At 37.6% G+C, this 18502-nt stretch overlaps 1 protein-coding gene across 1 annotated transcript in view; it reads right to left on the bottom strand.

The window, feature by feature from the left end:
• LOC309543913 (bifunctional heparan sulfate N-deacetylase/N-sulfotransferase 3-like) overlaps positions 1-18502 on the bottom strand; it is a 392778-nt gene that overhangs the window by 61050 nt on the left and 313226 nt on the right. The window contains exons 8-9 of the mRNA XM_082243003.1: positions 11610-11706; positions 4774-4897 (exon numbers count right to left, since the gene is read on the bottom strand). Of these exons, the coding sequence (XP_082099129.1) occupies positions 4774-4897; positions 11610-11706 (221 nt within the window). The remainder of the gene's footprint in view (positions 1-4773; positions 4898-11609; positions 11707-18502) is intronic.

Genomic DNA, 18502 nt, shown 5'->3' with positions numbered 1-18502 from the left:
CTATCTAATGTAATGAATTAAATCACTATGACCAAATAATCTTCACTTAGTGATTTTAGGTAAGTCTAGCATGCAGAGTGTTTAGAACAAGGCTTAAAAACATGGACATAATAGTCTATGAACATCTGAATTATCTCACTAACTGCCCAAATCCTATCTTTAGATGGCTTCTGTATTTTGTGGATCTGATCATTCCTTTCATTATTTTACAAAAATAAATAAATTCAAAGAAAAACCTTTAAACACCCCCATGTCTGACATTTTATAAAATAAACTTTGAATACAGTTAAGATCTCCTGGGTGTTGTAATTTAACTTCACATCCAAAAAGCTGACTGGAGAAAAGCAAGTTATTAGATGTCAACTAAGAATAGCTGAGGTAATGATTAAAGCCCTGCTTGTAATTCAGCACAAGCCAGCAGTGTCTAGCAGTCATTTTGCTTCCCAGGGTTAGTGAAAGTTAGGTTTTATAAAGGTACAGAGTAATCAATGGTCAACAGAAGTAAAATAAATTGACTTAATGGAATAAAGTTCAGACTTGTGAAACTTGCTGAAAATGACCTATAAAAGAAAACCAAGATAGACATGATTGATATGTGAAAGCATATATAATATGTCAAGGTCTAGATACAATGGCCACTTTTTACTGTTCACTTTTGAAATAATAGCTCAGTATTAGTTTGTTGAAACACAGCACAGTCAGTGGGCACAGGGGAGCTTGCCTCGTATTTGGTTAGTTTATGATCTCTGACTCACATGAGACAAAGGAAAGGAAGACTGTTTTGCTGCAGAGGAAAGGAAATCAGCTCTGTTTTATTGTTCTTATAGTAATGTAGTATCTTGGTTTGCTCAAGAGAGCTCCTGTTTTTCAGATTCATAGGCACAGCTTGATTGGAGTTTGGCTCCTTGTTGCCCAATATTGTTCAAAGATATAAAGTGATATACACACTTGCATAGACGTACATTTGTGGATTTGAATAGCAACACATTTTGGACACACAGACCTGAGGGAAGTCTTCCAGGACATCTTTCAAGGTGGACCCCCACCATTAAATAATAGGATCAGTTTGCACTCTGAAATATCAACCTTCAGCCTTATTTGCTATTTGCACATTCTATTATGCATTTGATACAATTATCCGTGCCTTGTTTGCTTTATTGTTTACGCCATCTGCCTGTTATGTACTGTTTTCACCTTTTTATACAGTTTTGTTTTCATAAGCATTTTGTATGTAAGTGCTGCACTTAAAGGAGAAGTACAGCCAAAGCTCATTCGGCTGTACTTCTCCTGTGGATCACAGGGATGCAGTTCATTTTGCACTCATGTGCCACTTATAGAAGACAGGGGGCTGAAGTCTGCAATCTGCTGATGTCATAGAGCAGGTTCAGGTTTAGGCGTCATCATGACCATAGAGTCAGGAACCGCCCACGAGCCTAGACCTTTCCTGAGCCAGTCACGCCCCCAACAGCCCACCACTCAAGTGAGTGAGGAGGGGGCAGAGCAGAGAGCTGATGACTGACAATCAGCAGGTCTCTGCTCGGGGAGCTGTCAGAACCAAGCAATCGGTGGTGTTGAATAACTTGGTTCTCAGTGTTAAAGGTGCCAGGGAACAGATGCAGCATCGGTAAGTATGATTCTAAAAATAATAATAATAATTATATATTTCTTCTAAATTTAGATAGTTTATTTGATGTGTCTATTACTGTTACTGTATGTATTCTAATTGTCTAGGAGATGAAAGTTTATATCAAGTAATCTGTTTTCCTACCCTTTGTACTCCAACTTTAGCCTAAAGTGGTGTTAAACCCAATAAATGAAAAATCACCAAAGCATATCCTTCTATAGTATGTAAAGCACCTAGTGTGATTTCTGTCTGCTTTGTCATCTCTCTGCTATCTGAATGAGTTCCTTCTAGGAGTCTTTGCAAGCACCAAGCAATTCCAGGAAATGGCTCTATCCCCTCTCCCCCCCCCAGTACACAGCAGGTGACTGACAGCCTCAGTTGTGCATGTTTCTCTATTGGACTGTGCAGGAAGGGTGTCCATTCCCTCCACTCAGGTCTCAATTTACACTTAGCTCTCCTCTCTATGCTGTGCATTGTGGGACATCAGATCTCCTCTGCCTCAGGAAGCTCAGAAATACTGTGTAAAATGTGCGCTTTAGGAGGCTGTACAAGAGAGAGGACTGCCTGTAAGAGGTACAACCTATGTAGGAGGATTTGTTTCATCTCTGTTTATTACTTGAGGCTAGTCACATCACTTGATATATATATAAGGGTTTACAACTACTTTGAATTAGACTTATCACTCCTCGAATATATGATGCACATTTAATTTGCCATGGACATTTAAAACTGTAATTCAGGCCTAAAGTGACACTAAAAAAATGTCCTTATTTTTCAAAAATAATCAATACATATTCATTACTTAATGTTCCTGCATTCCATTGTTCATGAAATTACTGTTTCTTACTATGTTTTATGTTTATAGCTCCTTGCAATGTCCTTCATGAGCCCCTAAACCTCTTGTTTTCTCCTTCACTTTCATTTGTTTGAAAAGAGCAGTGCATGTTAGTTGGGGTCATGTACACTGCTCTATGTACATTACAAATCCAAAAGTTCATAGTCCAAAGTCCATCTCAGATGCAGGCAAGAGAAGGTGGCTACATACAGATGAACCATGGAGAAGAATTGTAGTCACCCTCCAACAGGAAGTTGGATTACAGCAGGAGCCTGAGAGCATTAAAAGGTACTTTTTAAAGTTAAGAATACATACTTGAATAGATTTTTTTTCTTTAAACCAAAGTCACTTTAAACAAAGATTGTAAAAATGCCAGAGCCATGTACAGACTATATTCTTATTTGAATGATGGTAACGTTTGTACTTTCCCTCTTTTCAGGAGCTTTCTGTAATAAAGAATGGTCACTTCCGCTCCCATTCCTTGTGCGGGGTGACTGGTCTTTCACGTGCCATTGCATGCTTTTTTAAGCTGGATTTCTCTGAAAACTTCTGGCAACAAGGTCCAGGATACATATGAGCTTTTTTGATATGCCCATGTGCAGGAGCCCTTAAAGTAAAATTCAAGCTTACCCCTAAGTACTGTAGTTTCAAAACTGCCCAGCTGCTGCTGGCTGAAATAGGGGAGATAATGTGACCGGACCAGAGTGACCTGAAAATGGGTATAGGTAAGTATATACATTTTTGTTACATAGGTTAGTCCGCATAGGCATTAGGAAAGGGGAGGGAACATATTTAAGGCTAGTTAGGTAAAGTTGGAATTCTGCTTTAACTGAATGACATTTACTTTACTAAATGCCTTATAAAGCATTTGCCTTTTTTAATGCTTTAATTCACAATGTGTCCATATTTTTGTTGCAATGATTGATGATGTTGCTCTCCGGCAGTCTCTTCGCAGCCATTTCCTATCTACATGCATGCCATCCAGCAATGGCTGCATGGTATTTCTCAGGGTGAGTTTCCTGATGGTAACAATAATGGACCATGCCTGCATTATGTGTTGAAACAGCCACTAATACTTTCCATTTAACCTTCCTAGCGGTATTCCCGAGTGTGACTCGGGGTAAGATTTTAGTGCCAAAAGCGGTAACCCCGAGTCACACTCGGGGTAGCGCTAGGAAGATCGCTGGATGCTGGAGGAGGTTTTACTTACCTTTTCTCCGGGATCCAGCGATGTCTGCGAGCGGTGTGCGGCGGCGGAGCTCTCTCCCGATCGTCTGCGAGCCCCGGCTTCCGTCTCCGGCGACGTGACGTCCGCCGGGGGGTGGAACCGGCGGCAAATTCGAATGTAAAATGCACCAAACACACTGATACCATTCAAAATAAAATAAAATCACATTACATTACCCCCCAGTGCCCTTTCCTGCAGTTTTACTGTACTTTTTATGTAAATATATGTATATATATATATATATATATATATATATACATATATATACAGTATATATATATATATATATACATATATATACAGTATATATATATATATATACGTATATATATACACATATACATATATATATATATATATATATATATATACACACACACACATATTATATATATATATATATATATATATATATATATATATATATATATATACACACGTATATATATATATATATATATATATATATACACACGTAATTCTTGTGAATGAGCAGCCCAAACCAACTGTATACATTATATATATATATATATATATATATATATATATATATATATATATATATACGTATATATATATATAATATATGTATACATAATATATGTATACATACATATATATATATATATATATATATATATATATATATATATATATATATATATAATATGTATAATAAATGTATACAGTTGGTTTGGGCTGCTCATTCACAAGAATTACATGCTTTCAGCACCTAAAATAATGGTACCGCTTTCAGCACCTAAAATCCAAAAGAATCATACCGCCAGGGAGGTTAAAGCCTGTGCACCTACATGGTGACAACAAAGGAGTACAACTATAGTACATGAACAGAACGTTGTCAACCTTTGAAAGAAAGTGCCTGAACAAAGACTATCATAGCAGGATCACCAGGTATTATTTTATTGAAAGCTGATTTAAAAATAATGAAACAACTTTAAAATTACATTAAAGGCTATATGACATTTTAGTTACTGGGTTTGCATATATGTCAAGGGAAATACGCGTTTATAAAATGTATCTATCAAATCTATCATTCACAAAAAGAAAAAAAAAAAGAAAACTTACCAATCCACACCTTTATGGTAGTTATTTCCATTGAAAAACTGCATCTCTTCAAATGTTTTTGGATTTGGAGAATTGCTAAAGATGGCAGGATGCATGACCAGGAAGAGGTATAAAGCCGTAGTACCTGCAGTTAACAAAATCAGTTTTCTGTTAAATCTATTTTTTGTTGAACTAATGTAAATAAGCTATAGTTATTAACGTGCATTAATGCTTTAAAGGTCAAAAGCATGAGAGAAGTAACACAAATGAGATCCTAACTCTAGGTTGGACGGACACCATCCTGAACACCTTCTCAAAATACACACCCTTGTAAACATAACTGGATTATGATCAATGATAATTTCACCCATAAGCTTCATAACAATACTAAGAAGTACGATAAGATATGAGATCCGTGGATCTGATATATCTCTTTTTCCTTATGGGCTCTGAATTGACTCTCTTCTCTTCTCTCCTTTCCTTTTATTTTTTTTCTTTGTCTTCCTCTTATTCTGATTTCCCTTCTCCTTCTTTTCTGTTGTCTATTCTGGGTTGTACCAGGATGTCTTTATGGCCTTACAGTATATGGCTCTATTATTGACAATATTCTCAGATATACGTTCAGGAATCTTCCTGTCATTCCCCATCCATCATCTCCTTCATACTCTCCCCTCCCCGGGCCCTCACTACCCCCTTATACTATGCATTTATTCCTGTACCTTTTTATACCTGGTTGATATCCAAATTATGGTCTAGAACTGTTTTGTACATGGTTCCTTGCAGCTCAGGGTCATGTTTTCTATCTTCTGATAATGATTATTATCTTTTTTATGTTGGAATATTTACCTGAGGTCATTCTATTGCAACTTTTTGTTTATTTGACTATGGTCTATTTTATTTTTGTTTGTTTGTTCTCTACAGCCATATGTTTTTGCTATAATGACCACACGCGAATGGGCGATTGTTTATTTGATATACTTATTACTGTAGGATCTTGTTCAATAAAAATATTGAAATATAAAAATACACACCCTGCATCATTCTTTTAATTTTTAATATACATAACTATTTTGAAATTTTCTTCATTTTGATCATGTGACATTTCCCGGTTTGTTTCCTTCATCTTTCTGCAGCAGTGTTGGATGGTCACTACATAACATATGAGCCCTGTTCTCTGCATCATTCGTCTGTGAATAAAGTCAATGTGATGACTTGCCACTTTGGCATGTCCTTGATGCCCTGTGCTCACAGAAAGTGAGTCAAATGACCATGGGAGAAAGATGGGGAGTGCATTAGTTGAGTATGGAATTAGTGGGTTCTGGATTTTCTTTTTTAAATGGGGACAGCATAAACGAGAGTTAAAAAAAAATATTTTTGGAGTTGGTCTTTAGGATGCTCAATCACAACAACTAGGTATAGTAGAATAAATTTACAATATACAGGGGGAGATTTATGAACACTGGAGCTCTCAGAAACTGGTGGAGCTATACATGGTAGCCAATCAGCTTCTAACATCAGCTTGTTCAATTCACTTTGACAATAAAACCCAGAAGTTTATTGGTTTCTATGTTAGAGCTGCACCAGATTTTGCACACTATAATTTTAGTAAATCTCCCACACTATGAAATTCTTCAAGACAGGCTTTAAAAAAAATGTGAAGTATACTTCTTTTGGGTAGTGGTGGCAAATGATGTACAGCATATATAATATATACAGTATTATATAATACAATATATATTGTCTGCCAGCAGCTTTGCTTGCTTTATTTGTGAAAAGTTTGCCACTGTTTCATTTATTAAGTCCACTACAACTTTATGCAAAATGCATTCCCTGGGTAAGTAATATATAGAATACATCATCCCCAAAAGCAAGAGGAATATTAACAATGAGCTCTATGCATTTATACATCTAGACAGTTTTTTTTTTCTAAAGATCTTTCATGTTTGACAATTTTCTCTCTGTATATTTAAAAAATATTATTTAATAGAAAGTCGATATTTCGCTGACAGCTGTTCCTGCATTATAATATTTTTTTAAAACAAATCTAATTGGCAAGTGGTAGTGACAGGTGATAAAAAATAACATGTTTTGAGGTGCTAATTTTTACCAGCTGTCTGTCGTGTGTATTTTTCAACTTGCTTTTGCATCCATATTGTTACTGTCAACACAAATAGAGAAATAAATTGCGTAAGAAGGAATGCTGAAAAGCATAAATAAATCAAAGGACACTTTCCAGCAAAAAGGTAGTAGATGGCCACTATAGAAAAAGTCTTGAAAGTACAAATTTGCCTACTTGCCAGATGAGCTGCTTGTGGTCATACTGTTAAATTTTATTTTAAAAAAATCTCTAGAGTTGATCCAGTTTTATCGCAGGACCTGAGCTAGGAAAAGATAGGCTTCTGCAGTAATGGCCATTTAGCAGAACTGATGAAAAGTAGACTTATATTTAAATATATTTTATATAATTACTGGTGCAGTCTGAAAGCAAAGACATGTTTGCTTATTGAACATAGTGTACATACCAAAAAGTAAAAGACATATAGCATAAATAATATAAGTAAAGGGTGTATGTATGAAAATATTGTATATTTATCTGTAATATCTAAACACCCATAAGTGATCTATTGAACTTATTTTATTACTGTATATATTTCATAAAATTGTGGTTTTAAGATGAAATTGCAAATAAAAACCTAATTTTAGAGAATTATTGTTTGTAAATCTTTATTGCTTGTATTGAGTGTGGTTTTCTAATTATTATAAATATGTAAGTGTACTTGATAACAGTAATACTAGAGGGTCCACAGCACACTTTCAAGTTAGCCAGCAAAAAAGTAAAGAAGGAGTGAAGATATTGCTCTATGCTTCTCATCGAAGCACAGAAAGAAGCTGACAGTGAAGTCAATACAAATGTATGACTATGACAATATGTGGAGCAGGTTGTATATACATCGATCAGCCATAACCTTATGACCACTGATAGGCTAAGTGAATAACATTGATTATCTTGTTAACCTAACGTTACAGTCCAATCCATGGAGGCACCATCTCACATTTTACAGGACTTAAAGGATCTGCTACTAACAGCTTGGTGGTAGATACATCATACCTTCCACAGCATACCTTCGGAGGTCTACTGGAGTCCAGGCCTCAATGGGACAGGGCTGGTGGCAAAAGGGGGCCTACAATCCTGTGATACTTGTAACTGAGAGTATTTATGGCTATATAAATACACATGGTTACAAGTGTAACAGAGAAGTTTTGATGTGAATAAAAACACAAATATGTATGAACAATTCCTCTCATATAGAGCTTTGATTAACTTATTTTTTTTTTATTTGTATGTGAACGTGTATATTTTACTTTCCATTGAGGATTATGGGCTCAAATCTCACGTCTACTATACATTGCAGAAATTCACCTATACACTTATACACAGTGAAGAGCTGTAATGTGTAAAGGCAGACACAATCATACACATATATATACTCTACTTCATCCCAAAGTTTGTTCTATTGGGTTAACCACTTAAGCCCCGGAAGATTTCACCCCCATTCCGACCAGGGGGTATTTTGCGATTCGGCACTGCGTGACTTTAACGGACAATTGCGCGGTCGTGCGACGCTGTACCTAAACGAATTTGGCGTCCTTTTTTTCCCACAAACAGAGCTTTCTTTTGGTGGTATTTGATCACCTGTGCGATTTTTTGATCACGCGCTATAAACAAAAAAAGAGAGTCAATTTTGCAAAAATAACAATATTTTTCACATTTTTTTATATGAAATTCCCCCCAAAAAAAATGTAAAAATCAAAATTTTTTAATATTTTCGGCCAATTTGTTTTATGCTACCTATGTTTGGTAAAAAAAAATCGCAAAAAGCGTATTTTGATTGGTTTGCGCAAAAGTTATCGCGTTTACTAACAAAGGGAAAGATTTTTGTCATTTTTGTTGGTTTTTTTTTTAACGCGTAATGGCGGCGATCTGCGATTTTTTTTGCGGTACTGCGACATTGCGGCGGACAGATCGGACCCTTGACTGACATTTTTGACACTTTTGGGGTTACCAGTGACATTTCTACAGTAATCAGTGCTATATATATGCACTGTTACTGTAAAAATACACTGGTAGTGAAGGGGTTAACTTTATTTGGGAGGGAGGGGCTGTGTGTGTCCCTAGGGGCGTGCTTTCTACTGTGATTGGCTGTGGCTTCAGCTGTAAGGACACTGATCAACGGATCTACATAGTAGATCCATGTGATCAGTGTCTTTGCAGCGAGGAGAATGACAGGCAGCTTGTTTGCACAAGCTGCCTGACATTCTCCCTCTCCCCCGCCGATCGCCGAGTGGCCGGCGGACATCGGGTCCGCTGGTCACACGCGCGGGGGGGTCCGTGACCACGCGGGAGCGGGAGCGCGCCTCCGGGGGCGCGCGCTCGCTCCCTAGACCCTCACAAGCAAGCAACGTAGCCCTACGTTAGTTTGCCTGTGAGGGGCTGACCGCCGACGTAGATAGTCGTGCGACGGTCGGCAAGTGGTTAAGGTCATGCTCCTCCACCCCAAACACATTTATTCATGTCTCTATGGACCTTGCTTTGTGCACTGGTCCAAAACATTTGGTGGTGGTGGGGGATTATGGTGTGGGGTTGTTATTCAGGGGTTTGGCTTGGCCCCTTAGTTCCAGTGAAGATAACATTTTGGACAATTTCTTGCTCCAAACTTTGTGGGAACAGTTTGGGTATGGCCCCTTTCTGTTCCAACATGACTGTGCACCAGTACACAAAACAAGGTCCATAAAGACATTAGTGAGTACGATTGGGGTGGAGGTCCTGACCTCAAGTCCTTTGGGATATATTAGAGCGGAGGCTGTGAGCCAGGCCTTCTTGTCCAACATCAGTGCCTGACCTCACAAATGTGCTTCTGGAAGAATGGTCAAACATTCCCATAGAAACACTCCTAAGCCTTGTGGACAGCCTTCCCAGAAGATTTGAAGCTGTTATAGCTGCAAAGGGTGGACCAACTCAATATTGAACCCTACGGATTAAGACTGGGATGCCATTAAAGTCCATGTGCATGTAAAGGCAGACGTCCCAATACTTTTGACAATATAGCATGTACATATGTGTTCCTACCTGAGGAAGGGTATGAATGATTATGGCCCGAAACTGTCGTAAAGGAACATTTTGCTATTTGTATATTTTTATATAATTTTTTTTAATAAATTTGAAGTGCAGCAATCCCGGACACTCATCTTTCCTTAACCTCATGTAATCAATCCCCAGGTGATAACGTGTGAACAGCTGTGGAGTCTGTCAGCCTGTCATTTGTTTGTACAGGGTGGGGGGGCTGCAACTGATGGCAAACAATTAGCTGTAGGTGTGCCCACCATAGAAAGAAGCTGATCTGGGTGGTATACAGCCCTAGAAGGCCATGTGACTGTGGCCTTATATAAATATACTCTTCACTTTTGGATTTTTCATCCTTTAGGTTTGTAAAAGACAGCTTAAAAAAGCAGTATTCATTTTTAAAAGTAATTTCTAACTATTAATATGATATTGTCGGATTGATTCACTGTTCACTAATAAATGTTCTCTTTGCAAAGCAAATGTTCACTGAGCTTACCAAAAAAGCAACTGTATTTACTTCAATAGTACAATTATTATGAAAAGAAGGGGGGGTGCACTGATCTTGTGAAAAAGCTGCTACTGAAAAAAGGGGTAAAAATGTGTATATGTGATAAGTGCGCTTTTTCTGTTGTGATTATTAATAAATAAAATTATTAATAAAATTTTCAATATTAAACAATATCAAATGGTGATAACTGTGTAAAACAAAGTTTAAACACAAAATGCATGTGAATAAAAATAAATCAATAAATTAATTAAAAGAGTCCAATTTCATGAATCTTCTTTCAAAGTGATGATAGTGATGAAAGGTGAGAGAATCAAAACAAATTTGGCGGTTTTGAAAGGACCGTTTTTATTGGTTGATGCAAAGCAGGAAGTTTATGGTTACCATAGAAGCCTCATTCATCTTCCGGTTTCAGATTCTTGTCGGTTACACGGGGGACAACAGAGAGACGGCTGACAGACATTACAGCTGATAGCGGAGGTTATTACTATCTTTGCCGAAACAACTGAGGGAGCCGTGCACCTTGTACAGACTAAGAAGGAATAGCGCCATCTATATATGAGTGTACCACAAACGTAAAAGGTCTTTTCTATGGTAAGAGGCCATTACTTATACACAGTGGTGTTGGCACTATATTAAAGGTGGATTACATTATACAAGCAATGGGAAAAATTGGATACATCTAAGGCTCCTACCTTTTTCCGCCGGGTAAGGAGGAAATTCACCTGGTGGAGGGATATCACAATCACCATTTATTTGTTTTGATTCTCTCACCTTTCATCACTATCATCACTTTGAAAGAAGATTCATGAAATTGGACTCTTTTAATTAATTTATTGATTTATTTTTATTCACATGCATTTTGTGTTTAAACTTTGTTTTACACAGTTATCACCATTTGATATTGTTTAATATTGAAAATATTATTAATAATTTTATTTATTAATAACCACAACAGAAAAAGCGCACTTATCACATATACACAATAGTACAATTATTACAAGAAAAAAAATATTGATTTTATTTTATTTCCCTTGCACATGATTAGGCATTCAAAGTGAACACAGTTCCACCTTATTTACTAAGTGCCCTGAACATTCACTTTCCGTAGTGAACAGTCTCTGATTCATCCACAAACCAACCATTACATTTTTCACACTTGGCATAAGAGAAAATAAGAGATGTAAAATGCACTTCTAACAAATGCTCTAGAACTAAAAGACTGCTCACCGGTTTTCTGTGGCCCCACTACAAGAAATTTGGGTAAACGGTCACAAGTTTTTTCTTTTGACCATATATCACGGTGTCGCTTGTCATCACAGGGATTCTAAAAGATAATAGAAAACAAGAAAAAACAGACATGACCTATCGATCTCTTATATTATTTCCCCTGAAAGGTTTTTGCAATTTGTTTCATAAGATATTAAAGTGATACTAATCCCTCAGTTTTTTTTAGGAACTTTCAGCCGATGATGTAATCACTTATGGCGTGTGCAGCTTCTTTATCTTATAATCCTTGCCTATGTTCCAGTTTAGCCACTTGCCGACTGCTCACAGTAATATTACTGCGGCAGTGCGGCTCCCCTGGGTCCAGCGACGTAGACCTACGTCACTGGACTGCTAGTGATTGTTTAGACACAGCGGGAGTCCAGCCATGGGAGGAGCGGCTCCAATTGCCGCTGCCCTCCCCTGATCATCAGGGAAGCGGAGAGAAGACCCACCTGCTTTAGAAACAAAGCAGGCGGATCTTCTCAGTGACAAACAGAAAGAGATCAGCAGATTCAGCATAGCTGAACCTGCGATCTCTGTGTCTGTCACAGAACCTCCACCCCCCACACACGTCAGTAAGCATGAGGCTCACATTTAACCCATTGATCACCCATTGAACCCCTTCCCTGCCAGTGTCATTATTACAGTAACAGTGTACACAGCATGTTTTTAGCACTGATTTCTGTAGTAATGTCACTGGTCCCCCCAAAAGTGTCAAAAATGTCAGTTAGGGGTCCAATCTGTCCGCCGCAATGTTGCAGTCCCGAAAAAAATCACAGATTGCCGCCATTACTAGTAAAAAATAAATAAATAAAAATTGTATAAATCTTTATCGTAGTTAGTAGACTCAATAACGTTTGCGCAAACCAATCAAAATACGCTTATTGCGATTTATTTTACCAAAAATATGAAGCAGAAAACAAATTGGCCTAAAATGTTAAAATTTTTTGATTTTTAAGTTTTTTTTAGGGAATGTCATAAAGCAGAATGTGAAAAATATAGTTTTTATTTTCAAAATTGTCGCTCTTTTTTTGTTTATAGCGCAAAAATTAAAAAACGCACAGGTGATCAAATACCACCAAAAGAAAGCTCTATTTGTGGGGAAAAAAGGACGTAAATTTTGTTTGGGTACAGCGTTGCGCGACCGCGCAATTGTCCATTAAATTAACGCAGTGCCGAATCGCAAAATAGGGCCTGGTCAGTAAGGGGGCAAATCCTTCAGGAGCTAAAGTGGTTAAGTTAGTGCCACGATCACTGTCCCAGGTTTCCTGTTTTAAGGTGGCTTCCTTTTCTTGCATTATCCTATGGAGCTGGCTTTGTATGCAGGGACTTGAGTTGTATCTCCCTACGATGTATGCATCAATAGAAACACACAGCCCTGTAGCAAAGAATGGCAAGGTATTCCCTTGCTCCTCCCTTTTCCTCCCCCTTCCCCTGTTCAGGCAAATAAACTACAGTTCAGAAAAATAACACTGAGAGAGCAAGATCCAGCAGCACTGAAAGTTGTAAACTGCTAGGGTACAAATTTTAACAAATACCTGTAGTTTCCAGGGGAGTATTTATTGTATTGTGCTCAGTATGTTAAACTAAAATTGCCTAGGGTTTAATGCTACTAAAGACCTTTGACCTCAATATGGTTATTCTAATCATACAGAAAAGAGTTGTAAAATGAAATAAAAAACAAGAAGTAAGTGACATTCTGTCTGGGTGACATATGTCATGCAGTCTCAATCAAGCTAAACATATTCTTTATAAAAAGAACATAGTATTTATGAGCTGTCAGATGATAAAATATGTCTACATGAAAAGGAAGCAAACGGTAAACGATACACTTAGTAGATGCATACAGCATAGCAGATTTTGTTCTTCAATTATAGAAAAACACACCACATTTAAAAATAGTGATATTCCAAGCTAATTTTTGTTTATTTGAAGGTAGACACGCAGAACTTGCAATATTAAATAGTGGATGTGACTTTCTGTTAGTGGACATGGCCTAAAAAAGCATGGTTTAGTGGACGGTTTATGGTTAGTGAGCATAATAAATGGTGTTTGACATAAACACATTTTTGAGCTCAAACATTTTTGGGTCATTTTTTTAGTAGTAGGATATTTTAGATTACATGGAAATCCCTGTAACATTGCCAAGGTACAAGTCTTCTACAAACAACACTCTTGTTTCTAGGGTGCTGATATTTTACTAGATACTGTTGGAAAACATCAACATGTTATAACAGACTGTCATTGCAGAGCGCTGTCCTTGGTTCATGCAGCAGTTGCCGATAGCCTAAACCACACTAATTGATCAGAATAACCAGAATGTTACTTGACAGAAAAAAAGTGGTGAGATAATTAGTAAGGATTTGCAGCTTCCCATATCATGTAATTGTGACTGATAATAAGACAAAGAATGAATAGTATGAGGAAGCCCCTGCACTATTTACCACTGATAAGCGCAGCTTTAATACTTTACCACAAGACAAAGAATGGGCCCAAATTCTATTATTTATGCAAATATTTTAGAGAGTTCCAGAAATGTGGGGTTGATTTACTAAAACTGGACAGTGTAAAATGCAGCTGTGCATGGTAGCCAATCAGCTTCTAACCTCAGGTTGTGCAATTAGCCCACATTTACATTGGTCCAAAACGCATGTCAAATCCGACCCAATTGCTGGCAATGGTACCGTCCGAATAAGTGCCATCCCGACTTTGCGGCGCTGCTCTGATTTCCAAAAGTAGTTTCTGTCCTACTTTTGGCGACTTTGGGGGCTGATTTCAATAGACATCTGTTCAGGAACCCACACAAACGTCTGTGAAATTGCCCTCGAAGTCGGACTAAAAGTCCTAGTTTGAAATTGTGCGAGTTCGGTTGAACTCACACGATTTTAACCACTTAAGCCCCGGAAGATTTTACCCCCTTCCTGACCAGGGCCTATTTTGCGATTCGGCACTGCGTGATTTTAACGGACAATTGCGCGTTCGTGCAACGCTGTACCTATACAAATTTGACGTCCTTTTTTTCCCACAAACAGAGCTTTCTTTTGGTGGTATTTGATCACCTGTGCGATTTTTTGATCATGCGCTATAAACAAAAAAAGAGCGTCAATTTTGCAAAAATAACAATATTTTTCAAATTTTTTATATGAAATTCCCCCCAAAAAAATGTAAAAATCAAAATTTTTTAACATTTAAGGCCAATTTTTTTTTTACCATATGTTTGGTAAAAAAAAAATTGCAAAAAGCGGATTTTGATTGGTTTGCGCAAAAGTTATTGCGTTTACTAACAAAGGGAAAGATTTTTGTCAGTTTTTTTTTTTTAACGCGTAATGGCAGCGATCTGCGATTTTTTTTGCGGGACTGCGACATTGGGGCGGACAGATCGGACCCTTGACTGACATTTTTGACACTTTTGGGGTTACCAGTGACATTACTACAGTAATCAGTGCTATACATATGCACTGTTACTGTAAAAATGACACTGGCAGTGAAGGAGTTAACTGTATTGGAGAGGGAGGGGTTAAGTGTGTCCTAGGGGCGTGATTCTAACTGTGATTGGCTGTGGCTGTGTGTGTAGAAACAGTGATGAACGGTCCTACATAGTAGACCGTTTGATCACCATTCTTACACATGGGAGACTGACAGGCGGCTTTGTTTACACTAGCCGCCTGCCTTTCTCCCGCTGTCACGGACGATCGCGAGTGCCTGGCAGACATCGGGTCCGCCGGGCACACGCACGGGGGGTCCGTGACCGAGCGGGAGTGGGAGCGCGCATCCGGCGGCGCGCGCTCGCTCCCAAAACCCTTACAGGCTAGCAACGTAGCCCTACGTCGCTTTGCCTGTGAGGGGTTGACTGCCGACGTAAATAGTCGTGCGGCAGTCGGCAAGTGGTTAAACTGGCCTCAGTGTGAACCTAGGCTTAAGTTTTGACAAAAAAAAACCTGGAAGCTGATTTGTTTCTATACACAGCTGCACCAGATTATGCCCTCTCCAGTTTTAGTAATTCAACCCCCTAAGTGCCTTATCATTAATTAGTGGGTGTATTTGGAAGGAAATTGATTAATGCAGTATACAGTTTAAGATTCCACAGCCTCTGTAAACCAACAAGGACAGGACAAGGAAGCTTCTCCAGACAAGTAGAAAACTCCTCCACATCCTGGTACCCAGTGTTCCCATGTCTGGTTCCTGTTCAGTGGTCCACAGCTGCCTGCTCTTACAAGCTTCAGATCCAATACTACCTGTATTACTGGCACTCATACCACTCTATGTCATTACATTGTCTGTTTTAAATTACCACTTTGAAGGTGTTGGACAGGAGGTGCAAGAAACTCTCCCTCGTCAATTCCATCTCCATCAGGCTTGTTGGGAAAAAAATAATTTATATATATATATATATATATATATATATATATATACTGTATATGTGTGTGTATATATATATATATATATATGTATATATATATATATATATATATATATATATATATATATATAAAAAAGAAAGTGCTAAGAATTGCTGCACAAACATTTATTAAAATAAACGACATACAAAAATCCATTAAAGGTATAGCTTTGATGGAATACCTTTAATGGATTTTTAGATGTGGTTTATTTTAATAAATGTTTGTGCAGCAGTCCTTAGTTTGAACCTTCTTTCTATATATGACCGATGGGATGGTCTGATTGCATTGGACACAGAAGATTACCGACGTCCTGTTAACCCTGTTTTTGATATATATATATATATATATATATATATATATATATATATATATATATATATATATACTGATCAGCCATAACTTTATGACCACTGACAGGTACATGAATAACGTTGATAATATTGTTGCAATGATATCTGAATGAGAGTGGGAGAGCAGCAAGTAAACATATTGTCCATGAAGTTGATGTATTGAAAGCAGAAAATACGGGCATTACAGTCTGCAAAGTTATACCTTCTCAATATAAGGTGGGTCATTAAAATGTTATGGCTGACTCTTACACATACTTTTCTGTACATCACCTTATACACACCAGCAATTACTTTCTGCGGATGAAGATAGTAGCATGAGACAGGAATGGTTAAATATTCGCATGACCTTTACAGTGCAGATGGCACTCTTCTCTTCACTAACTGTACATGGAATGCATACAAATTCATTATGAATGAGCATTTGAATGAAACTCTATATTTATTTTCAACAACAAACAAAAAAAAGAGCATATTTTATTTCTATCTTGTATTAGTGAATGCCAATTCTTTGCAAATTCCTCTTTATAAACCACAAAGAACCATAAATATGTAAAGTATATGTTTTGCAACCATAGTGGGAATAGCACAATCTCTAATATAGACCTGAGTTTAAAGCAATAACATTATGTATTAGGCATCCTCATTATTGAGAATAAATTCAAATGATAGCAATCATAAATACAATTCATGCAATGCTATTTTTACATAATTAACGCGAGTCAAAGATAAAGTGAACTAATATAATTATAACAAATTTGATCCCATAAATAGCATATACTCTGTTAGCAGGTCACATATAATGTAAATTGCATCAATGAAAAAATGTCAAAGAACAGTTGAGCTATCTGTATCTAGCTATACAACATCTACTAAAATGGAATTATGGGACCGTGGAACACACATAGGAATTATAGTAATGATTATTGATTAGACTAGGTGCTGCAGGTGAACCCAGTTCAATCCTGCAGTAATCATTACAATACATTTGTGAATTATTTGTTGACATTTATATTAAAAAAAATTAGTACAATCAATTTTTGCATGAAGGGAAATTATTATAGGGTTTTATTAAAGCTCATATTTAATTACCGTATTTGCATTAAAAACGGTACAAATAAACACTAAAAACATTCAGGTCTGCTGCACAGAGCCCATTATTCGTGTTTGTAACTCATTAGCTAGATGCATCACTCCCCTATCTATCCTTTTAGTTGGCTTCCCTGTCACTATTAACAGCCATTGTATGTGAGACATCTGCTACCCTATCAACTCACAGATATTCTGAGAGTCAGTTGGGTTTTTACTTTCCATACCTGGTCTCTCTGCATAACTTGTATATCTTTCTCTATGCACCTAATCAGTTAACAACAGCCACAGGCAATGTAGAGTTACATTCTTTCAACTAGCGGGTTTGTGAGTTTCCTAAATGTTCTGAAAAATAGGTGGTAGCAATTCAAAAGGCACTCACCTTCACTTAAGGAGTATGTATTTAGGCAGGTGAAGTCTACTTTCTCCACTGCAGGTTGCGCTCAACCGCAGTGGTTTTGCAGAGGGAGAAGAAGTCAAGAAGAACATGGTTCCTCTATGGTTTCCTGCATTACAGGGGAAGCTATCTGATTGGATGCTGCCACCCTATGTATCTGTGGCCATCTTGGGTCAAGCAGAGTCTATTTGGGACCCTGGCTCTCAGACTTGGTGCACATTTCACTTGTGGGTAGTGTAGCGACAGGTCCCTGTCTGTCGGGGATTGTGATTAGCGGTAGTGAGAGGTTCCAGATGAGTAGGGAAAGGATAATGACATGCCATCTTTCCTGGAGACCTCCCCATTTGGGCAGGGACCGGCCAGGTTGTATTATGCCTCCCAAGACAGATGCTGCCAGCACATCCGAGGCCTGCTCTACTGCTCTTCACTGTTGTATTCTGTGAGTGTTCGGCTGGTACCTTCCCTCTGGGCTTGTTGTGATTAGCTCTGTGGTCCTATGACAGATTTACATACATATTCTAAAAAGTTTAAAGTGGATGTAAACACCATTCATGAAATTTGACCTTTGCACATATATATGTAGTGTTTACTTATCTCTCTCCAAATCCCTAAGTCCCATGT

The sequence above is a fragment of the Pelophylax lessonae genome (assembly GCF_965119305.1).
Source record: "Pelophylax lessonae genome assembly, chromosome: 1".
NCBI classification, from domain to species: Eukaryota; Metazoa; Chordata; class Amphibia; order Anura; family Ranidae; genus Pelophylax; species Pelophylax lessonae.
The sequence above is the reverse complement of the archived record's forward strand: the minus strand, read 5'-3'. Positions and strand labels throughout refer to the sequence as shown.